This window comes from Larus michahellis, chromosome 1 (genome assembly GCF_964199755.1).
Source record: "Larus michahellis chromosome 1, bLarMic1.1, whole genome shotgun sequence".
NCBI lineage: Eukaryota > Metazoa > Chordata > Aves > Charadriiformes > Laridae > Larus > Larus michahellis.
In genome coordinates, this window is record NC_133896.1 from 17,071,530 (window position 1) to 17,096,395 (window position 24,866).

A 24,866-nucleotide genomic window follows, 5' to 3' on the forward strand; every position below is an offset into this window, starting at 1 on the left:
CCTGACAATTTACAGTGAAGTGAAGGCTCAAGTCACAAAACCTCTGTGCTGTGATAAAGTCTGTCCTGCCTCCTGGCTTTTTTGAGGGTGTTATAAGGAATACATGAGTCAATGTTTGCTAGTCACATAATTCAATGTTTGAGGAGTTCATAACTTCTGCTTCTCTTGCACAGGATAAATTGCTATTTAATAAGACTAGTTCTTTATTTTACTTTGTAATTATGATAATAGAGTTTTGTAACACATTCCATGTGATACTTTACTTACGCATATTTTAAAATATGTGTAAAAGTGATCGTTGCCGAAAGTACAGAATTATAGTTTGCCTCTCCTGGGCTTCTGAACACCAGCTCACCGGTATTCACTTTCTGGCACCTGGCAAAGGGGTTTTTTTGAGGGGAGAGCGGTTAAGAATTTCTGTTGCCTTGTGGTTCTGTGCTTTTGTTTTGGTTTTTTTTTTTTGGTTTTTTTTTTTCTACCTTTTCCTATTAAAGACTGAGAGCTCTTGTGCAAATGAGGCACGTTTCAGGTCCTGTTTGATTTAACCTCTTATAACTTTGCACACTTTTTTAACGGCGGGAAGCAGTCTTGTCCTATTGAGTCTGTCTCTCATTCTGGAGTACACTGGCTGTTTACTCGTAGTCTGCTGAGTTGCAAATAGTTACATGGTGGAAGCTCTTCTCTGATGCTGGTCTACTGAAGCCTATTACCATTAGCTGTATTTTAAAAAATTAAGTAATGTTGGAGTAGGGTTTTACTTTTCCTTAGGCATAATCTTTATACTTGCCGAGATGGTTAAAGGTAGCAGCCAGTGCTGTGACGATAAGGTTAGGGAATTTTAAATGTGGTACATCTTAGATTACAAAGCCTCCTTGAGGTGGAATGACCCTTGCACATCCATTAAGGAAATCTTATTTTGCCAACAATGCCTTTCTGAGTAAGGCAGCTGAGTTTTTAAGAAAGCTCCCCCACATCCCCAATTTAATTACCTACCTCTAATACTGCTGCATTATGTTTTTCAGTGACCGGACTGTGAGGATCTGGAAAGCTCGAAATGTAATAGATGGACAGATCTCAGATACAGGAGATGTGAGTGAAGATCTTGCCAGTAACTGAAATGACGGGGATAAAGGAATATATTGATGAACTGGAGGTGCACTCTATGCAGTTTGCTGCATGCTTGTTAGGTAAACACTGATGACTGGAATGAACTGACAAATAAGATTGAACTCCTCTACTAGACCTGCTGTCTTTAAAATACGTACTGTATTTAAGAAAAAAAATAACCTCTTGGTAACATGCTTGTGTCTCAATGGTCACGTGTATATGTCTATATATTATGGCTGAATTTGTGTGCATAAGTAACACTTGCAGTTTAAATTAACTGGAAATCAGTCTTCTCTAATGGCCATCTCAAAGTTATAACCTGGAACATATAACAGAAGTGCTCTGCTGTATTTCACTCACAAGTCTGATCAGCTGTTTTGCATTTTAGGGTAGCAGGGGAATGATGATGTCCCAGTAATAAGCCTTTGATTATGACAAGCAGTTTCAAGGCTCTAAAGGTCACTTACACTGTTGTTAGGAAAGTGGAGTGAATAAAAGGTGGGAAGAAGCTGTTAATGACACATCTATCTGTCATGGCTGCATTCCGCTGACAGCGAATGCCATATGATTTGTGTTAATGTTAGCATATAATCCTGGTTGACCAAAGCTGTGCAGCTATGTATACTCTGTGCTCAGGACTAGAACTCAAATGCTCATAAATTGGTATGTTTGATTAGTGTTTTGCCTATATTCTGTAATGACTAGGTGTTCTTAATGTCATGACAGAAATATATCTTAATCTATTTTTCGTACGGATTTGTTTCTATCATCTCACGTTTTCTTTTTTAAAGCAAAATGTCTTTCCTTTTTATCTAATTTTATATGCTGCTAAATGTATTTTAAATACACTCTTTTGCAAACCTTGGCAGTTACTTTGAGAACTGAACCACGTGTATTGGAAAAAGCTTTGTAAATAGGTGGTTGTACAAAGAAAATATCTTATCTTGTGCCTGTATGACTTTTAAAGCTCTTAGAGTGTGGATATTGAGGGAGGATGTATGATTTACCCAACTGCTCTGATTATTAATTTGTAAATTCTGCAAATTTTAAAAAATTGTGTAGATTCAGATACAGTGTTTGGATATTGAGGGTTTTTTTGATTTTGTTTTGTTGTTTTGTTTTTTTTCTTCCCTGAAAGTATCAGTCTGTAAATTATAGCTTATGTAGGTAACACTTAAATAAAGATGTGAATGTGAACTATTTCTCTTTGCCGCCTTCATCGTACTTCCTTATAAAAAAAAAAATCACTTCCCTTGCAAAGGCTCCAAATATAAAAAGCACAATTTTATACAATGCAGGAGCATAGCTTGCTGATTAATGGAGCCCATAGCTTGTACTGGTATCCCATGTCTGCCTTCTCGTCGGCCATTATTTGTGTTTTGATAGTACTTAGGAACCCTAGTAGGATTCCCTCACGCTAAGTAGAGTACGGGCTTAAGATGAAGCAGGTGGCTCCTGTTCCTGAGAGATGGCAGTTCTTACCTTATTACGCATGGTCTGTCAAACAAAGAAAAGTTCTGATGCCTCTCACTGGTCTTAGAGGAATTGTTTCCTTCTCAGCCCAGCTTGAAAGGAGATGAAAATGCATACTGCTTGTGGTACGAGGCTACTGATTTATTCCAGTTTTTGGCAGAAATGAGTAATGATACATATTGTTAAGAAACAACGTAGAAGTTAGTTAAAGTAAACAGCAGCGCTACCAATGACTGCTTATCTACCATGCTTTCTGACTACGCAAGGGGCGCACACACATAAGATCTAGGACCACATCACAACTTTGTGCAAACCTCCCCGTGGAGAGTGGATTTATGTGCAAGGCTCTCGGGAGAGGCTTTATGTGCCCAGTGCAGGGTCCCTGTTCTGCCTGGCCACCCGCTGTCCCGAGCTACACCAATGGTGCCAACAGTTTGGTGACCCCTGGTTTTGGATGGCTGCCATCTGGGATCCCTGGGTAGTTGTGGTTTTTTAGTGTGTGTGTGTGTAAGATTCATGTGAATATTGGGTTCTGCAACTGCAGGACAAAAGTCCTTACAAACCTAGGAAATGACAACCTGCTGTCAGGCTGCTCCGCTTTGATGGACCCTATGGTGAAGGGCTGTGGTGGCAGCAGTCCAAACTGCAGATGCTTCTCTCTGGTGATGCTTCTCTCTGGTGATGCTTGTCAGCACAGATGTTCTGTCTTACAAACTCATCTCCTGATAGGCACCGATATAACTTCGATAATGTGTGTATAGAGAGACTCTTCCCCCCCCGCCCCCCCTCCAGGAAGACATTCCACCTAAACCAGATCTTACCAGAGAACACAGCTTTATTCTGAAAGTTTTTGCCATCAAGTAATTGGAATAAAATTGTCATTTTGTAAAAGTCACAGTATCAGGGTCTTGTTTCAATGGAGAATTCTTCAGCTGGCTATTTTTCTCTGAACTTTTCATTTGTACTATAAGACTACACACATAACAAAAGATAATATGAAATCAGGAAAAGGTAGGCGCTGGACTCGGATTGTCTGAAGATGTTTGTTTAAAATAAAAAAAATAAAATGGAGGCGATCTCTGAGAACTGAATTTTCTGAGAAATGAATTTTCTAAGAAGTCCTGGGAAACGCATGTTTTTTCTCAAAGTTAGAATTCGAAAGTTGATCGAAATTGGTGGACAAATAAATAACTACATCTCATCTTATCTGCTTAGACATGTTCTTAAATACACACAAGGTCATGTGTTACAATTAATCTCGTGTAAGATACGGATGCTGAGAAAATATTTGCAATGTTTCTTGTTGCGTATCAGAACAAGTGCTTATCGTGCCCCTGCCTTGTATAAAAGGCTCCGTGCTGCCCGCAGAGATCAGCGTCCGACCACGGAGAGGATGAGGATCCTGTGTTTCCTGGCTGTTGTGCTAGCAGGTAAACACGTGGCTTTTGTATATTGGCATAGGCTTCAGAGCAAGATCCGCACGTGGTAACAGAAGAGCTATTAGAAGAGGAGATCTTCTTTTTACATAGAAAAGGAGAGAATGGGCATGGCTTTAACTCCTCCTGAGGTGACTCTGGAGAAGACAGCGGGGCTTGTACAGAAGTATATCCCAGGCAGCTCTTGGGCGCCAGCAGAGACACACTGGTGTCAATGGGACCGTTCAGTTGCTGAAAGTTATTGTTTGCTGTGATTTTTATCCCAGTATACCAGAGGTTAATTCGGCCCAGAGTCTAATAAAGGGAGAATACGTCTCATGTTGCTAGATAAAGAGGGAACCTCTGCAGCAAATGCCTCTGAAACGTGGATGATCCCAAAATGTAAAGACTAATATTATTAAATTAAAAGGTGTGTGGCGATACTTTAATTCCTTGCTTATGCTTTACTGCAGCATTTTCTAATCTAATTTCACAAAATCGAAGTCGAGGTTTTAAAAAAATAAATGGGGATAGTTTTTCACGTATATATCTTTCAAACTACCTTGCTTTAGCTTCTGTTCCCATGGAAATTATCGTGGAAAAGCAGCAAGTAGCCACAGCTGTTGCTATATTCAACCGCTCATTTGCATTTCATGTTCTGTGTATGTTTACAGACATGGGCCATAAATGCAGTGATAATGATGCAGAGCTTTTAAAATTAAAACGTTTTTAAAAAGTAGGCGAGGAAAATTGCATCTTCCCACTTGCTACTGTCCCATTTGTACTCTAATAGAAGCCAATCTGGAACCAAGGGATGAAGGAGGTTGCAGCCTTGTTCAGCTGCTCATACCTGCAAGCGCTTCTTTTCCAAATTTGCTGGAAAATTTATCTTCACATTGATGCGGGGGGAGGAATTTAAAGAAACGTCTTGGCTTCTGCTGCAGCAAGTTTTTTTTTGCCTTGAACTAGCTTTTTCATTCACATTATCCTTCTTATGAAGTATTTTGAAAGGATTTTATTATACAAATGAGTTGTGTCCTGTGAACCTATGCAATGTAAAATGACGCCTTGTTAATATTCTGCTGTAGTGCGTTCAGTCATTTTCTTTGATTTCAGCAATGAACACACTGATGCTGCCTTTGCGTCCCATCAGGAAAAAAAAAAACCAACCCCAAAACTAAATGAAATGTGATGGGTTCGCTCTATTTTGTGCTTTGTCTGCCAAGGTGTTAACTCGAATGTGCAAGGCATGGCAGGGCAAAGCTGCTGGACGCAGAACCGTGTGCTGACTGCAGAGGTGGTGCTCCGTACGGCATTTTTTTTAGCCTCATCGGTTGCACAGGTTTAAGGACCTCGGGACCCAGAGGGCTGCAGGAAGCCTTTGAAATCCTTCCACCTCCCTCCATAAGCAGAGCATTCAGTGCGTAGTGGTAGTTATTTCCATGGGACTTGCAATTTGTCTGTCTTTTCCACATCCGCAGCAGGGACGCAGTACAAAAAGATGAGGCTTTACCCACCCAGCCCCGAGTCTTCAGTGTTTCATCAGACCATCGATGAATCCTCTCTGATTTGTGCTCCAAAATGAAATAATTTAGGGATTGCGGAGGGATGTTCCTGTTCCTATTATGCTTTGGGTGAAAAAGAGGATCAGAATTGAGGTCTTTCCCACGTGACGGATCACAAGGGGTGGATGCTGGACAGAAAGCAGCCAGCCTGTGGGGCATGACTGTCCGCCCTAGAAAAGAAAGGTGGAAGCCCAGCCTGCCTCTCTGGCAGCGGGCGAAGGTTAACAGGATTTCGCCTGTTAATTCCCGCTTCTTGAAGGTGACACAGGCGTCATGGCAGCGAGGAGCCAGCTCTGCCGCGCGTCCTGGGAGCATCAGACCCAAGTGTCAGATGCTGCTACGTCAAAGGGAGGGTGAGGGTTCTCTCAAAAGACAAATGTAGATGGCACCCAGCTCCTGCTTTTCCTGCATTCCCATCCCCTGCTTGCAAATCAACTTTGGCATGGCAGCATGATGGCATTTTCTAGTGAAGCTGCAGTTTTATTCTGTAAATTTCCCTGGTATATAGAATTATTGCTTGTGCACATATGCTTGTAAAGTTCTTCATATGGAGAAGCCCAGCCTGCATCAGCAATCACGTTTTAAGCTTTCAAGCACACAACAGTCCACATAAAAAAAGTTTAAAGCAGAGGTATTAGTCATTTTATGGAAAAGAGCAATTATCGTTCAAGTAGATTTAATCTTTGAATATTGCCGTAATGACTGAAATGACATAAGTTAACTTCAAAATAAGTATTCTGCCTGCAGTACGCCTGCTCTCTTTAAGAATATTTGGTAACAGAGCATTTTGTCAGCACAGCAGGGACCCGGTCCCGTGGTCCCCCCCGTCTCGGGCGGCTCGCTCCGTACGGGGGAACCACAGGGCTCAACCTGCAGCTGCACGAAGGGAAAAGATTTAGTACGTTACTAAGGTTTTTGTCAGGATGATTCTGCAAGTGACTCATTTGTGCCTTTTCTTTTACTGCTGGCATCTTCCCTTTACTCATCACCATACCTCTATTAACACAAACTACTAATACCACATATATGTTGTAGTCATGCAATATAGAAGTGAAACCCAACACAAACATATATATATAAAAAATTGGTATTTTTATATTTATATATTGTACAGGTGCATGTTGATTTCACATATTTATTTCTCTATAGATACAGGGATAATTTCTGTGTATAACATGAGAGAGATTAACTATACAGAAAAAGTAGCCTTTTAAGATCAATACCAGTTTTATTCCTTACTGAAGTACGCCTGCAGGGCTGCTCTCACGCATCACCGGCAAGTTCACTAGCCTGCTATTTAACTTCCTATATGTATTTGAAGCAAGTCGTGCTTCAGCTGAGCACCAGCAGCTCTGAGCACTGAACGCTTCAGCCCCTCTGCTTTGCCTTGTAAATGAAACTGGTTGCTCTCGTCTTGGTGGGGAGCAGGCTGCTCTGCCGCCATCTCGGTTAAGAATCATGCGTATTAATCCCAAAATTGGGAAAAAAACACAACCAAAAATAAGAGGAACTGAAGAACTGCATTGTGGGAGGGGGTTTAACGTGGTTTTCTGCGTCTCTGATGGCTTTTCCCCGTGTCTAGCCCCGGGGGGCTGCCTGGGCGCAGGCCAGGACGGGCAGTGCTCCGGGGCGGTGGCGAAGCGCATCGACTGTCACCCCCAGCCGGGCGCCAGCCAGGAGGTCTGCGAGGCGCGGGGCTGCAGCTGGTGCCCCACCGACGTGGCCAACGCTCCCTGGTGCTTCTTCCCCGAGGACACTCCTTATGGCTACTCCCTGAGCGGGAACACCGAGGAGACAGCCAAAGGCTGGAGGTAAGCGTGGGTGGCTCCTGCGGTGCTGCAGTCCGGCACGGCACGGCGACCGCCGCTGCCGCCCTGGGGGCAGCTTGATGGAGACCTTCCCCAAGCTGCTTTGCTAACACGTGCTCAGCTTGTGACAAGGAGGATAATAGGCATATTTTCCTGTGTATAAAGCCACGCAGAGTTGGTGTTTCCTCACCACTCCAGGCTGATGGTGAGGAAACCATGCTCCGTCACGGGGTGGTCCTTCCCACTCTGGAAGCCGCGTCCCAGGAGGCCTCCTTGCTTCAGCAGCACCCATCCTATCCATTAACAGCAAGGAGAGCCTAAGCTAACCTCAGAGAGTATTTCTCTCGATAAGTCAATGACTTATGTTTAAAGAGCTGAGGTAGAACAGCTGAGGTGCTCCCCCCAGCCCATGCCAGGCTGGTCGCAGGCAGCCAGCGGTTGTGGTGGGCACCAGCACCTGTTTCTGCCGCAGGGTAACGCTGAACAAGCGCCAGGCCTTGTCCCTCTTCGGAGACGACATTTCCCCGGTCGTCTTGGAAGTGGAGTTCCAGACAAAGGACAGACTGCGGTTCCGGGTGAGTATTTTGTGTGCGGGGGAATGATTTAACCAGAGCAACGCATGCTAACGAATGGGCTAACCTGCCTCCTCCTCGCCGTGCTGTAGCTCTACGACCCCAACAAAGAGCGGTTTGAAGTCCCGCTCAAGATCGACTCCCCCGGGGTTACCGCCGATGAGGCCAACTACGAGGTGGAGTTTGCGGATGACTCCTCACACTTCAAGATCAAGAGGAAAAGCACCGGCACTGTGCTGTGAGTACCAGATGACGTTCATGTCATTTTGCGCCGAAATTAAGCCTGACGGGGCGAGCACTGTTTCCTCACACCCTATTGCTCGTGTCTGCGCGACACAGGCTCGAGCACGAACTGGATGTGGCGTAAATACAGATTTATGCCTTGTCCCTGGAAAACACTCATTATTAATAGAAGTATGTGCCTGCACAACAGACAATTATCTGCGTGCATATATATGAAAGGTTATTCAGCAAGTCAAATAACTTCTGAGGCTACAATGTCCCAGCTTGGGACGCTGGTAGACTCAACTCGTGAAAGCGCTGAACTAAGATTTCTGAAATGTGGGGTGTTTTAATATGTCAGAAATTGAGCACCAAATCTCCTGGCGCTCTCCAAGAGGTAGGCCTAGGAAACCAAATCTCAAAGCCACAGAGGCCATAAGCCTCTAACTTCCACTGGTTTCAGTCAATGGCATTTGTGGGTCTAGTTTGTCACTCTGCAAGCTGGTACTGTAAGTTTAACCTCAGCAAAAGCTGCCCTCGCCAACAAATGTCACCAGGTGTCATAATTTCCCATTTTCTTGGCTTCCACCAACACATCTCTAGTGTGTAATGCTACTTAGCAAGAGAGTCGTGATTCAGGTGCGCTCCTGCCACTGCATTTGGGGATGCTACTGCACGGTGTTAGCAGCCATCTCTGGCTGTCTGTGGTGACAAATGACAGTGTCACAGACCGCTCTGGGTTATCGCCGCTTGACTCAGGCGGGCGAAGGAGATGCACAGAATATAGAAACATGGGTACCGTTCGCATCAGGCTGCGGTTGTGTCCATATTAGCATTTTAATTCAGACCAGTGGCGTGTTTGAAGTGAATCTCATGATCATACCCACTTCTTGAGCGTTGGCTGACCTTGCACCGGTCCCGAGGAACATGGATCAGGTCCCTTCCACGCAACGTTACTGGGAGGTGTCTTCTCACACGCAATGCGACCCAGCCGCTAACGGGCTGCTTCTGAGCAAGCTCCTGACACGTGTGCGGCCGCTGGGTTCCCAGCACCAGCTCTGCCCATCTTGCACCCCGTCACTAGCGCAAGCACGTTCCCAGAAGGTCATTGGGACCCAAGTGGATTTCACACATTAGAAAATCTAACCCCCAGTCAAGAAATTAAAAAATCAGCTCAGATTTGCCCCTTGCAAGAAACTCTTTGTTAAACAGACTCAAAATATAAGCGTTACCTTTGAGAGCAATGTAAGGATGGCTTAACATGTGTGATGCAAATAAGACAATACAGCCTCTAGAATGGTTCGAGTCTGCAGATGGAACCGCTGCACTTGGTTTTTAATTAGCTGCCCATCCTTTTAAATTACAGTCTTGTGGCACCTCTTTTCATACACGTCATGGCCAATTCTGTAAAGTTTTCTTTTTGCAGGCTATTGTAAATGAATAAATTATGCATTGCTCTGATAACAAAAATAATTTAATTCCTTGTTAGACTTAACAGCTTTGTGAAAACAGTGGGCTTACTTTAAAGGCCCAAATTTCCTCTCTTTGTAATGAGAGATTTTTGTAAAGACTCTTTAATTGGAATGGTGATGTAAGAGGTGAATGCACAATGAGACATGGTGAGTGGCTAGCTCATGGCCCGTTCCCATTCAGTCCTCCCCACCTTCAGCCAGACCCCAAGGGTTTAGGCTTGGTTAGTCAGGGCATGGTCAAATATGGGACGTCCCGGTTAAAGGAAGAGGCTTTGAAGCAGATGAAGGGTTTGATCAGCTGAGCTGCCAAAGGCGCAGCGCCAGCGAGAGGCAGAGGAGCACGGCTTGGTTCCTTCTGAGCAGGTTTCCAGGAGGACACATTTGCCGGCCCAGGGAAGCCTCCACCATGCCCCTGGCAGTGGGCCACCCCGTGTCCCCCAAAATCTCTGCTCAGCAGCGGCGCAGCCGTGGGGTGCAGCAGCGATGTGCTGCAGAGGATGGGGAGGCAGAGGGCAGCCTTGGTTAGCAGCACCGGCGCAGCACTGGGCTGCGATGCTCTCGCTGCCGAGCATCACAGCTGGAAAAGTGTACGCTGTCTCCGGGGCGGGTCAAGGAGTTCTCCTGAAACCCAACCGACCCCAAAAAGAGGAAACTGCAGGTGAATGTAATGCGCAGTTAATAGGGTTTTGTCGTGCAAACAAGGGCAGGGCTGCTGCCGAAAGATTCTCATCAGCAGAGACACAGGATTTTGCATATAGAAAGGGGAATTATATGTTCCTGGGAATTTTTGTTTCATGTGAAATGGCACAGCCGGTACTTATAGACTGAAGGATCACATCCCGGCAGGGAGCCATTCCTCTCACAGCTGAATCATATTTGGAGTTAAATTCCCTGTGTGAGGAGCAAAAAGTTTTTCCCTTTCATTTGCTCACCTGTGTGTTCCATCAGTGTGAGTGAATGCAGATGCTCAGGGATACCTGCACAGCCTGACTTAGAGGGATTTGCAACCTCCTTAGCCACCAGCAGAGCTATGCAGATGGAAATCTTTCAAAACAGGAGAGCATGTTATATATCCAGACCTAAAAGCCGTGGGAGGCTGCATTTGCTCGACTGGGGAGGATGAACCCTCATCAAGCAGTGTTACAGGAGCATCCCCACCAGTGACTGCACCGGCTGGCTGGGTCGGGGGAGCGCTGGTGGCATCTGGCTTGTTAAGTAGATTTTCATGTTAGTTCAACCTGCCCAAAAGCAGGTTTGGACACGTGGGAGGTGGGTCTGAGCGTGCTCCACAGCTGCAGCAAGGGCTCAGCAGGAACCGCTGCAGAGCATCTTCGTCATTGTCCTGTCCCGTGTGCCTTTCCCAGGTGCAGTCTGCAGAGAAAGTGCTAAAGGCCAAATCTTTTCTTCTGGGCTCCCTGCAGAGGTGGGAGCTGCTGCTCTCCAGGCCACCCATCGCTCCCGGAGCTGCAGAGCCTCCGCGGCTACGCCAGGCCAGGGCAGGCTGTGTAGGCAAGGGTCCCTGAGAAACAGGCAAGCACATAACACCTGGGGGGACTTCAGTCTCCTATTTTAAGAGGTGAAGAGCCGTGGCCTTGTTGTCTCAATGAACAGCTGAATCAATTGATAATCTTCACACACGCACAAATACTGCTCAGAACAGTTGATGTGTGCAAATAAAACCTCTTCCACAGGTTGCACTCCCCAGATGTGAGTGGAAAATAACTAGTATCTGCACCAAACCGGGTCCAGGTGCTCTGCTGGACCTTTCTAATATCTCTGAGGGAAGCTTTGCCATTGTAAAGCGATCCCAGCTGCTCAGAAATCTGTTTTACATGGTGCTCCTTAAGCAGCTTCATACTGTTGGATGACTCACCCCCCCAAAATGTCTAAAATCCCTCATGATCCCCAGCGTGCTGTGGCATGGCTGACCCAGCCCACGTGGGGAGGGAGCAGCCGGTCCCGAGTGGAGACATGGTATGGGTTTGGGTTGTTCTTTGAAAGTCTGTGCTGGTATTTCTCTTCTCTCCCTTCCGTGGTGCAGTCTGTCCCGCCGTTGGTGTGTCTGCGCCGCAGACTTTGCCATGGGGTGGGGGGGGTGGCTGACAGCAGGCTCCCCACCTGTCTGCGTGATATAAAACCCCATCCCTGCTCTGCCACTCGTACACACAAAGCTTCCTCCTGGTAAGGCGGGATTTAATACCGTGTTGGAAACGTTGCAGGGGAGAGGCAGCGCAGACTTTGAGATGTTCCTGAATGTGCTTTACTGGTGTTTCTCCCGCTCGCTGGGTGCAGGGAGCCTTTGCCATAGCCGAGCTGCCAAAGCAGCAGCTCAGGGAGGGCAGGACAAACTCAGGGCCCCGTGTAATCACAATAACAGGGGAGAGGAATGAATTATGTGAGGGGAGAGCCATTAACAGCTGATTGCAAACCTCACGCGGAGCCAGGAGCAAGAATAAAAGGCCAAGTAAGTCCCGCTACATTTTCAGCTTGCTCCGAGGTAATCAGGCGACAGCCGCTGCTTCGCCTGCATGGGGCAAAAATTAGACAGGTTCATGCAGGGAATGATCCAGGCGCTGCGGGGGACTCTGGGACCAGGAGCTCTTGGGCTGCCTCCCTTTCTCCTCCTGGTAATGCCTCTTGGCTTCCTCCCTCTTAGCTCTCTCCTGCTCCACTGCTGTCCTTCTCCCCGTGCCCTCCAGTCCTGCCTGCTCTTCTTCACCCTCTCCTGTGTTCCTGCTGCTTCACTGGCAGCTGGGGAAGGTCCACCCATGGGGTGAAGAGGTGCTACCTCTATGTGATCACTGGTGAAGTGCCAAGGAGGTCAGATGACAGCAGGGGAAGGCAGACCCACTGCTCCTATTCAGATGTTTTCCATTTTACCAGGGATGTAACCCAAACCTCCAGCTGATTTAAGGCTCCAAGCCTTAGATCTGAACCACCAGGGACTGGGGTCTGGGTCTGGGTCTGGGTCTGGGTCTGGGTCTCGGTCTCTCACCACGGAGGTGAAGCGCCCAAACTACCAGCCTTGTGGGACTGTTGAGGCTGTGGGGAACCTCTCCCTGCTCCCGTGGTGCTGGGAAAAATATCTCTTTTGTCAAATCGGCGTGACCAATGGCAAAATGTGTTGTCAAGAAATTTGCAATTGGCTTTAGTTTAATAAATCCTCACTCACACTATCCTAGCTGATCTTGCAGCTCTGCTGGGAAGCTGGCCCATCGTTGGCCAGGGCCCTACAGTAATAAAAACAGGAGAGAAAATATTGGGTTGTAATAACGCAGGCGAGGGAGCAAAATGGAGCCTCTGCATTATTTAGTGGCCCACGCTCTCAGGTTGAGTCCTGTTCTCCCTTCTGCGCTGCCACTAACAGCAGCAACCATGGGAGGAGGTAGTATCAAGTGTGAAGGCTTCAAGAAAGCATAGATTTCCTCAAGAAAGCATAGATTTCCTCAAGAACAGAGAGTAAAAGGCCAGGAACGGTTTGCTTTAAGGCAGCAATAAATAACAGAGACATCCTCATTTTGCAGCGTGTGAGTGCTCTGTGGGACTCGTTGCCCCAGGGCAGTACTGACACGGGAGGCTTAGCAGGATACACATTCACACATCATAAAAAAATCATCTGTAGAAAAAAAAAAAAGCAACACCCAACTATTTTTGTCTCCATGTTTCTCAACATAAGCTAATTCTATGAAAACAGCCAGAAACTTCCTGCATAAACAGATTATTGCAAGACTGGCTCTGAGTGACATCTTATGCCTTCCTCTGCGATATCTGGCCTGGGCCATTGCTGGAGACAGGCTGCAGAGGGCTGGACTATTGATTTGATTCTCCACTTCAATATCCGTTCTCCAACTGACTTTTCTTTCATGATGTCATACGAATAATGGAAGGCAGAACATTTTTCCCGAGCCAGATAAGTGCTTCTCTCTCTCTATTAAGAGTTTGGAATACCTCGTTTGGTATCACACTTGGGAAGATACGGCACAAATAACTGAAATCTAATCAAGATTTTCCCTAATTTCCAAAAAGGCTGCTGCAGAGTTCAGCTGCCTCTTTTATTGATTGTGGTAGTAAGCACAGGCGCCACTCACCATGAAGACGTTTTTACGTAGGCAAGGCTATTAGAATGATTTATAATGCTATTGTCTTAAACTGCAATTTTGCTGAAAGCAACAGGAGCAAATTGTGTGCATCATGGGTAGCTTGGGTTTGCTCCTGGTTTGTAAGAACCATTATTTTAGTCTTCTAATCATTAAGATTTATGTTATGTAGGCGAGAATTATTGCAGGTATATCACTTATCCAAGCATTTTTCAGAACAAAAATGAAGCACTATATATCCAGCCATTTATAGGAGATGCCCTGGTAACATGACGATGAATACAGTAGAACAGAACTGTGTCAATAACTGTAAATATACCCTGCAATTCTTTCTTTTAAAATGTCATGTTTGTGGAAAAGCTGTTGGTCGCTGGTGCTGACTTTCTCCTCCTATTTGCTAAATCACCTTAGAAATAAGATAAGCATTTAAAAATTCCTTCTTGGTGTGCATTCTGCAGGCCAGTGGTGCCTGGGCTTGCCCCAAGACTTATAGAAAATAAGGAACGTGGCTGTTGTGAGATGTTGGAAGCATTTTTCAGCAATCTGAGAGCAATGGAAAATCATGGAGACCTGGGATCCTGATGTTCCCCAGCAGCTCAAGTGGGTGACTCAGGGGCCATGAGTTTCTTCTGAAAATAGGGCCTGTAGTTCCCAGTCCCTGAGGTGCTTTACTGCTTTATAGGCATCCTGCACGTACAGCGATAGCCCGTGCCCTCTGAAAAGGTATGCCAAAGCTCTGCCAGCAGCCTTAGACCCACTTTTCTGATAGGCATGTGAAGCATTCGCCTTAATTTGCACACAGATAATATATACGGTGTGCTTGCTTTCACAAGGCTACATTTCCAAAGGGTCTGGAGGCCAAGAAAAGCAGATGTTAGAGAGGACATTTTTTCCAGGCAACTGAGTGGGACAGGTGTTCACACCTGAAAGTAATGAGCTCATTTCTCTTGGACTCATTGCAACAAGAGGAAAATAACCCCTTTCCCAATCTAAAATGATTTTTGAATGTCCAGATAATGCATGATGCATATCTTAATGATGTATCATGTGTGTCCCAAGTCTCCTCGTTCTGGAGGTTTTATAAGACCACCTTTACAAGTGTCACCAGCTGCTTGCTCAGGGCAGGTGAGTCAGTGCTCCAGGCCGTTGCACACACTGCAGTTATTGGTCTCCAAAAAACTTCAACAGAGAGAAATCATTCAGCCAGATAAATCGGCATGTCCAGTTGGTATTACAAAGGACTGATGACTGCACTTCTGAAAACCATTTTATATTGCCTTTTAGTCATCCCCCTCGAATGTTGTGACAACGTTAGTCATAAACTACACCTTCAACATGAACAAGACGTTTTATCTATCTGCCTACCCCCCTTCCTTTAATACTGCTTCCCTGCTCCGCTGTGGTTACGTTTCGCCCTGGTGGCCTGAGGGCTGACTGCTGGATGTGAGACCAGTTCACCTGCTGGCCAGAAATGTTAATTTTCACATGGATCTTTTCAATCCTGAATCATTCTTTTTTTTTTTTTTTTTTTTTTCCTGATGTGAGCTTAAAAAATTGAGAGGTTTACTCTTGAGTGTAGTGCAAGGTGTTTGGAAGAAAACACAGGCTTTTACCAGTCAGACCTCCCGGAGAGGCAGCAGGCAACTGTCAGCAGGGGATGGGCCAGGCAGACGTATGGGGACCCCAGTTTGTATTTCCACAGGCGGAACTGTTCCCACCACAAAGGTTAGGACTTCCAGCAGTGAACCTGAGTGCAGCCGTTACCTCTTGTGCGAAGAAAAGGATTCTCATCTTCGCAGGCTTTGCCATGTCTAACTGCGGGTAGGGGTTGAGTTTTTGGCAGTGAACAACTGCTCAGCTGTATTTTTAGATTTTTAGATCCCTTCTGTCGTCCATCACAGCACTGTTATGTTTTGTAGGACTGTCGGAGGAGAATCACGCAAATTCCTGCGCGCATGGAGTCATTTTATGCTCCCTCCTGTTTTGTTCCTTCTATCTGCTTTAAACCAGCAGGGAGGGAGGTGGGAGAAATATAACATTTTCTTTTATTGTCTCCAAGCATTTAAGGAATGACAGACTTTTTTTTTTTTTTTCATTGAAGTGATTGCTCTTTGCCAACACAACACAAGCAAACACATAAAGTAACACAACAGCTTCCCACAGCGCGCCGCAGAGCACGAGGGCAGCTGCTTGGGAGTGGAGGCAGAGAGAGGTGCCAAGGGAAAACCTGTCCGTGCTTCCCCCTCAGGTGGAGAAGACATAATGGTGCCTGGAAAAAAAGAGAGAGTCACTACCAGTCTTTTAATGTCATAGTTAGTGCTATATTTAGCGCATGGAGGCTCTGGCAAGCGGCGGTCTAACAAAAGCCGAGGCTGATGGAGAGTGGTGGCTGGCAGCGCGGCGCGGGGAGCCGAGTGATGGAGGGCTGCAGAGAGGGGCGCTGCTTGGCGATGCCGTGCAGAAGTTGAGTGCTTGACAGTGGCCTGAGGGAAATACATGAGGTATAAAGCAGTTTCTTCGTGCCGTGCGAAAGCGTGGTGGGGCAGAGGGGCTGTTCCTAGGACCGCGGTTTGTACCACTCCAGTGACCCTCCTGGGCAGGGAGAGGACTTGCTGAGTGGAAGGAGCACTTTCAATGCCATGGTAACACTAATTGCTCTCACGGTGGGAAACGTCAGTGCCGCAATGTGGGTGCCATGAACGTACAAAGCCTCATGTCCTCTGAACAGATATTACGGAGAGTGCTCAATGACTTAGGACAGATATTTAAGATCTTCCCAAAGCATTTCCCCTCTGGCATCCTTTGTTTTTTGCATAAGCCCGTGGTCTGCTCAGAGCAGTGACTGTGCCTGCCTTGGCACACAGCAGAGCTACGTGACGGCACTCCTTGGGACAGGAATATAGCTCCAGAGCCCATCCCTGTTCCTACACAGCAGCAGCCTCTTGCAGAAAGGCCTCTGTTTGCCAAGGGCTGGATCAGGGATATTTTGCGTGCATTAACCTTCCTATAAGAAAATAGCCTCATTCAGTGCTGCGTGTGGGTGGAGGAGATGATGGAAAGGAGGGGAGGGTGGCTGCTGTCAAACAACAACATCAAGACTTAAAAACAAATTCTTAATTTTCCTGCTTGTGGAAAGGTCAAATAGACTTTTTCAGAAATACATAGACCCTTCAGTACACGTGCTCGATTTAAGACTTGTCTAGGACACTTTAGGGGTAGATTGTGCCTGCTTTTTGCATGGAGAGGTAGGAGGGTACCTTGGATCCACCTCCAGGCATCTCTGTGAGTGGTTGTCCTTGCTTCCCTGTGGGGAGAGCAGAGCTGGCGCGGTGGGAGCGGTGGTGCCCTCCCAGTTCTCCCAGCAGCGGGGGCTTGTCCCCAAGCAGCGGTGCCAGTGGCGTGGGTGGCAGCCAGGGCTCATCAGAGAGCGCTGTCCTCGCAGGGGTAGCGCTGGTCCCCAACGACACAGCCTGTCTTCTGCTTCTCTGATTTACCGGTCAATTTGATCAACCATCTAATTTTGTCAAAATCATTGACAAAAGACCATTAAAAGGAGAGTTATGCCACTTCTACACTCTATGGCTTTGGCTCATTTATTTTAATTAGCTGTAACAAATTCATGGTTAAACAAGGCTCGAGAGGGTGCTATCTAAATGTGATACTCATGGCATACACAATACCATTAACGAAACACTTCTCCACAGCTTGACTATGTTCTCCCCCATCTAGCTTGCAGCTCATTATAGCACTAGAGATAGGAAACAGAATGTAACACCTAATTAAAATGTGAGCCCATGTCCACAGATGAGTCAATAGAAATAAAGGCATTAAGCTGGCGAGAGAAGCAGGAGAGAGTCATCACAATATATACATCTCATTCAAGTAAAGTCTGGAGGAAGTTATCGCTTTGCTTTAGGTGCCTGCACAAAGTCAGGGGTAACAAGAGTATTCGGGTCCTGATCCAGCAAAGCATTAAAAAGTAAAAACTGATAACAACTAAATGTCTGTTGTTCTCATTAAAGATTCTGAACCCCACTGCGTAATAACAATTTTTAGCCTTCCCTGTTGGTTGTCATAGAAATAGCACAAGCAACCACTTATTTTGGTAATAGGGTTATAGATAGCGTATTCTGTTATTTTGGTTGTTCTTTTCAAAACGATACCGATGCATTTTATAGTATGAGTAGGTGAGATGTCTATAGCCATTGCAAGATTAATTTAATGTGTGTTAGGTGAAGCACGTTAGGGGCATGCATAGAATTTAACATTTTTTAAATATTGTTACTCTCCAAAGTACAGAAAAAATATAAATAGCCAGACATGAACTTAAAATGATGCATACCAAAGATAAGCAAACTAATCATGTCTCCCTCTAATTGTCGCAGGTGGGACAGCCCCCTGGTTGATCTGTTTTTCTCCAACCAGTATCTTCAGATCACGACTGCTGTGCCATCCACTTCGGTGTACGGGTTTGGCGAACAGGAGCACCTGTCCTTCAAACACAACATGGACTTTGTTACCTATGGCATGTTCAGCAGGGATCAGGCACCAACGGTAATTCACTTCGTGCCGCACTTTGTCCTAACTTGTAGCACCAAAAGGAGGTGGCGAGGTACAGCTTTGCTGAGGGAGCACCTCTCTCTGGATGGTAGCACTGCTGATGTGTGTCAGTGGCAAATAGGGGATGTCACAGGTTTTGCAGGTGTCGTAAGTTTTAATTAACTGACAAAACCATGAGGCATTTTAAGGGGACTTTGAAACCTTTCATCTGAAGCTTTCTCATGGTGTGGTTAGAGTTCAGAAAAAAGGTATTTTGGGTGCCAAGATCCTGGTGCAGGAAAGCATTTCATTTCATTTCATTTCATTTCATGCTTGGATCAATCCCTGTTCATCCAAACAGGCTGGACTTCAGCAGGACTCATTAGATGTTTGGCTAAACTGGGGTCAGTGGTTGGTCAGTTGTGTTTTTTACCCATGCTGTTTTGGAGGGTTTGGCAGAATATGGAAGGTTTAACTGAGAGAGGCTAAAAAGTACCATTGTGATGAGACAGACAAACAACTCTTTTCTATCAACTTGACTTCACATCAGTTTAGACGAAAAAATGCCCAACCTTTCAAAACAAGTGTCTAATTCTGAATAAATTTGTTTCCTTGTCTTTGCATATGTACCTAGCTGGCAAAATCTATGGGAAAAAAGCAAAGTCAAGCCATACCTAATGTGCTGTTTATGTTTCAGCCATTTGCCAACCTCTATGGAGTTCACCCTTTCTATATGTGTGTAGAAGCTGACTCCAATGCCCACGGTGTTCTCCTTCTGAACTCCAATGCACAAGGTAAAAAGATATATGGGTTCTCTACATGGACTGCATATAGAAAGAAGGTAAATTAGTAAGTATAAAAAACTGCTTTACTGATTGCTTTTTCAAGTACAATGAGTACAAATATGAGTGACTGTTCCAGAACTGAGGTTCCAGGAATTACTATAAAGTTTTCAAAGGGATTTTATCAGAATGACCGTTTAAAAAGGTAAGGTATTTTTAGTAAAAATACATGATTAATATTTTTTTGAAAATAAATGCACATACAGGGAAAGGAGAAGGTGGAAAAAATTTCCTCTGGGATCGGCATAACTGAATCAAATCAATTTAAGTTAGTCCTATATTCTGTCTGTGGAGCATAGTTTTGTGCGTTGCCATGGTCACCTTACTGTATTAATCCAGTGGTATAATTTCAGAAAAGGGGAATCTTCACTCAGTCTATAAAATCAGTTTCCCTTGGCAGGCAATGACTTCCAATAAGAAGATTAAAATAGCATAGAGGAACCCTAAACACAAGCTTGTGGTTCCTTTTTATATAAATGAAACTGAGAAAATGGATCTGTGCAATCTACTCTGTGTGGGTTTCTGTGATTTATTGCTGCACAATGCCAATACGAAAGCAGAGATTACAGAAACACTGGGCAACTGCTAGCCTACGTACAGGTCCTGTTTGCTCATCCAATCGTACCCTGAGGTGCCGGGTTGTGACTTGAATGTGTAGCCACCTCTGCCTGGGGATACATTTGTGCACGGAAGAGCCCACGGTGCATACACCTGGGATGGGACGGGGTGGAATAGAATAGAATAATTTCAGTTGGAAGGGACCTCTAACAAACATCTAGTCCAAATGCCTGACCACTTCAGGGCTGACCAAAAGTTAAAGTGTATTATTAATGGCATTTTCCAAATGCCCCTTAAACACTGACAGGCCTGGGGCATCGACCACCTCTCTAGGAAGCCACTTCCAGTGTTTGACCAGCCTCTCAGTAAAGAAACACCTAATGTCTAGTCTAAACCTCCCCTGGAGCAGCTTTGAACCATTCCCATGCCTAGTGCAGAGTTGGTTTGTACTGAGAAGCTGTTTTTTTTTTCTTTTCAGATGTTTCTCTGAGTCCAAACCCAGCCTTAACTTTCCGCACTATTGGAGGGATCCTGGACTTCTATGTCTTCCTTGGACCCACTCCTGAAAACGTAGTTCAGCAATACACAGAGGTTAGTAGAAAGGCCCATACGGCACATGGGGCAGTATCTTTTAATGAACAGTATTGAGAGCAGAAAGTGCATTAAAGGGATGCAATGATTAGAAAGAAATTTGTCCAAGCTTACCCATAACTGTGTTTTGACACTGTGGATAGAGAAAACAAACTAGGTGGAGAACAGATGGGGATGTTTGGGAACTTTACGTCTGCTGGACTTTCAGAGATTTTGAATGAACTTCAAAGGCTTCAAGCTTTTATTTGCCAGTGGAATTGCCTGTCAATTTTGGAGCCGTCAGCCTGTTTTTTTACTAATGAAAACCCATGTAATTGCACTGGAGAGCATAAATGTGAAAAAAACGTATTTACTGCAGTCTCACTTGCCCAGTCTTTTCCAAAGAACTGAGGGTAGACATGCAAATAGCTGTTTGGGGAGCATGCATACAATTCTTCTCCAGTGAGGGCTGCCTGGAAAAAAGTGGCAGGTAACATGTTCTTCCTGGTCACTAAATGCCAGGTGATGTGTTAACCGAGCACTTGCACAGAAAATTGCCACCTCAGCAGCAAGCTCTGCACACAAAGAAACCAGCACAAAGCCTAAAGAGCCTGGAGCAAAGCTGAGAAGGGGCATGTCACTGTGAGAAGGGGGACTCACAGGCGCAGACCCTGAGCATTAAGCTGTAGCCGGAGGTGCCAGCAGCCTGTGGTAGGGTGTCCTGGAGCCGGGCAGCCGCAGCTCACGGTGACATGTGCACACCCTCTGCCTTCCCCTCCGCCACCCCGTCGAAGGGTCTGAGCTCTTATTCTCGGCAAATAGTTTGTCTTGCCTGGCTTTTTAAAGCCTCTATATCCTTTGTTTGCTGATGTATAAGATGCCTGAAATAGGAACAGAAATATCGTGGGTTAGACTGAGGGGGAAAAAGAGGATTTAGCCCAGAAGGAAAGTAGTGCTGGGTTCTGTTTTGGTGCTGGAAGGGAGAAGCCTCACGTTGGGAGGCTGTCATTTTGGGAAGGCTGGGCTCTGCCTTTTCCAAGCAGAGGTTCAGGTGGTGCCTCCCAGAGAGGTGGGAGGCTGCTGGTGCCCCTCAGCGTCCCCGAGCAGGGGTGACTGCTCTGCCACTCGGAGGTTTCCAGCTCCCTCTGAGTGTCCTGCCCACCAGCCGCCTCTGACCCCAGAGCCACAAACCAACCAGCAAACAGGGTTTTGACCTTAGACAATAGTCAATCAAACAAAAAAAAACCAAAAACCACAAAGTAAGAAAGAAAAAGTAGAGCAACCCTCCCCCTAGACGCAGCCGGGATCCCTGCGATGAAAGCACCTATTTCAAGGGAGTTGCTGCGGTGGTGTGATGGAGATTAGAGCCATCCCCTTTTCTTTACAAAGTCTTTTACTGGTGTTTGAAGGCAGCATTTCTGTGGCTTAGCAGGTGGCCAACAGCTGAAAATAAAATGAGAGAGTTCTCACTCCCCAGCTGATGGGTATTGGCAGCTCCCTTTCCACCCCTGCCTCCCTGGAAATGGAGCTGGGGTGAAGAAAATAAGGTAAAGGGGAGCCAGTGGGCGTCTCCTAACTAGACATGTCACATGCCAGGACAAAAAAATCCTCTGTTTCTGTATTCTTCGAGCTTGCGCTCGGCTCTCTAGGGAATCTTAAAGAATGCATGGGGGCAATTTCACAGTGAAATAATAACGTCTTCAGTAAACATCCTGAAATTCCCAGATCGCAAATGTTACAATTACCATATTATTAGTCTCTAGGGTAATGATTTGGCTTTTATGTACAAGATATGTGGGAAGGTGAAGGAGACAGAAAAGACTTTATTTTTCAATTGTATTTTCTGTCACACCGAGAAAACTCTCCCGCGCGTTCACTGTCATGCCCCAGGGAAGAAGCAACGTGACCCATGTCTGCAAGGCACCACTCAGCACCATCCCTCAGCTCTCCTGGCTGTTTGCATGGGTCTCCTTTGGGAATTGGTGTTTTGGGAGCTCCTGGCTGCAGGAGGCCCTGGTCGGGCCAGGCTGCCCTGCTGCAATGAGCAATTTGGGGGAATGGCACCCACCTCCCACCTGTGCAAGCATCTGCCCAAAATCACTGAGTGGGGCTTGCTGCAGGGACCATGTCTCCAGGGTGGCCCTAATGGCATGGCAGTGTTGGCCAGGTGCCAGCCAGTGCATGGCCATTGGGAGCAAGGGAGCTGTGTCCAGAGCAAAGTGCTCCACAGCTTTCTCAAACATCTTGTGCTGTTGCCTTCAGTGCCACTTCAAGACCTGGGCCACCCCACTGGCCCTTGTCGTGCTTGTTGCTGTGAAAGATTTAGGAGCTTAGCTCTGCTCAGTGCTATTATGCAGCCCCCTCCAAAACAGTGAGTTAGGACAGCTTTGTAACGAAGATCTTTACTGGGTCTCTGGAGTATGTAAGCTTTCCCTGTGCACCTCTCCAGGTTTCTGCCAATACCCAGAGGTGGCCCATGGGCTCTTGCCCAGAGCTGGTGCTGTGTGGCCATTGGGGGCAGCTGGGCTGTGCCAGGAGCAGGGCTCCCTGCGTGGTGATCAGGGACGATTGCGGCTGCCCTTCCAGAGCCAACAGCCTCTCCGTGCATCCTAGAGGCCAGGATGGGTGTCAGCAGAAAGATGTGGTGGCCCTGGCTACTAGCCTGGCCCAGGCCAGTCTGCTTTAACTGGGCTCCGGGGGCAATGCGGGGAGTGGGAAGGGAGCAGAGGGTTGAATGTCAGTGCCGCTGTCCCCCCTGCTGTGTCTCGCATGGAGCAGAGGTGGGCTATAGGATGCATCCTGCCAGTGGCACCACAGTGCCACAGCTGTGACGGCAGTGACAGGACATGTACTGGGCATCATGCAATGGGAAGGAGAATTCTCCATCCCGATTCTTCTGCTCCCTCCTGTCCCTGGGCCCAGCTGTGAGGAGTGCTGCTCCTAGAACATGAGAGACGGTCCTGCCACAGCTATATGTGTATATTTGACAGTAATCACAATTTTCTCCCACTACAGAAGAGGTCCGGTGTGCAGAACAGTTATATAACACAAATCTCACTTTTTATGGCAAATGCCTTGTTTTGCAGGAGGATGGGGAAAAGCAACAATAAGCTAAAGAGCTCAGCCATTGAGCTGAGCCTAGCTGAGTCTCTACAGACAGACCTAATACCAGACCACCATTGCCAAGTCCACTGGTGGCCTTTCAGGACAGAGTAACAGTGCTCAGCAGTGGGATATGAGCTCCATAACAAGACACTCAGGAAAGTTATAGTTCAACAAATGGACATTAACAGTGTCTGGGTGGAGTGAAGGCCATGACTGTTATTTTAGCACAGATTATCCAATGATAAGCTTTAAGAGGGCATACTGCGTGTCTCCTAATTCTGTTTTGAGAGCAAATTACTGGTTTACTTCCTCCTTATAGAACCGTAGGATAGTTCTGGGTAGAAGGGACCTCAGGAGGTCTCTAGTCCAGCCTCCTCTTTGGGAGGTAACATGGCGAACTTGCTTGAACCTACAGTTTATCACAGATGATTCAGTGAGAGTCTCATAGTTGAATTCATGGATCCCCCAAGAAAGACCAAGCAGCTGATAAGTGTTTGTGCAGCAAAGAACAAGGTTTGAAGACCTTGGCATTGAAAGTCCTTAAACTTTTTAGACTCCTGAGGTTGTGAGCATCTTCTTAGTGGTTCAGCAGTTGCAGTACCTTTCTTCTTGCTCTCCTAAAACAAAGTTCAGCTTCTGTGCGTAGACTTTGAGTGAAGGTTACCCCCTGCCTGACTGAGTGCCCACCGCACTCGCCTGCCTGCCTCAACCATAGGGGGTGAGCTGGATACATGTATCTGGGCCATAGCAGCCCTGGTGAAATTTAGCCATTGTGTGACTATCCACACTATTTCTGTGTCTGAATCTAGAGCATTAGCCCACTTGGATGTTTACAGTTTCCTCCTACAGCTCTTCCTTAAAGAAAGGAAGGTGAAGCAAATATCAAGCTTCAAGAGTCATTTCTTATGGCTAATCAGGGTGCAACATTAGCACTCTTTCATGTTGAGCCCCTGTACGTGCATTGCTGGAGATCTCAGCTCCTTTGTGAGCATGGGAAAGAGTATCTCTCTCTATGGTCTCTGTGATATATAGGGCATAACTCTCCAGCTGACTCTCGCGTGAAAGTCTTTGGTCATAGTGTTAATAGAATAGGATCCTCATTTACTATGTAGCATTTATATAGTTGATGTCCTTGATGCTCACAGTAATAAAGATACTTGTGCAATAACCCAACACATGGGAAGTGGATACAGATCACTTGCTCCCTGGGCACAGATTTTAGCTGTTAGGTACACGTTTTCTCTGCACTTCGTTCTTACTGCAAAATGCTTCCAGGGTACCTCCTAGATTCATCAGCTCTCGGGTGTATTTGAAAAAAGTGGGAAAAAAGTTATGTAATGCCAAGTTATGTAAACTTGGAAAAACTAGCAGTGAATTTATTAAACAACACCAGGAGTTATTTAAGAACCAAGTGCAGGAGGAATTGTGGAACAGAAAATAGGACCCTTTTTTTTTTTCTGCTTCTGCACTACCATATCTTCCTTTTTTTTTCTCGGTTTGGATACTCCATATGTTTGCTGT

The 24,866-nt window shown here is 46.1% G+C and overlaps 2 protein-coding genes across 5 annotated transcripts in view; both read left to right on the forward strand.

The window, feature by feature from the left end:
- The window catches only part of KIF21A (kinesin family member 21A), a 91,541-nt gene extending 89,232 nt beyond the window's left edge, over positions 1-2,309 (forward strand). For all 4 annotated transcript variants that reach the window (XM_074583478.1, XM_074583390.1, XM_074583563.1 and 1 more), the window contains one exon: positions 1,023-2,309. In XM_074583478.1, coding sequence (XP_074439579.1) covers positions 1,023-1,116 — 94 coding nt within the window. In that variant the 3' untranslated portion in view covers positions 1,117-2,309. The remainder of the gene's footprint in view (positions 1-1,022) is intronic.
- A 3,524-nt stretch (positions 2,310-5,833) lies between these two features.
- Positions 5,834-22,574, forward strand: LOC141738330 (sucrase-isomaltase, intestinal-like). The gene is made up of 7 exons (XM_074573532.1): positions 5,834-5,913; positions 7,841-7,943; positions 8,033-8,178; positions 18,117-18,285; positions 18,968-19,064; positions 20,149-20,261; positions 22,503-22,574. Exons 1-7 carry the CDS (start codon positions 5,834-5,836, stop codon positions 22,572-22,574), a joined length of 780 nt encoding a protein of 259 aa, XP_074429633.1.
- The last annotated feature ends 2,292 nt before the right edge of the window (positions 22,575-24,866 follow it).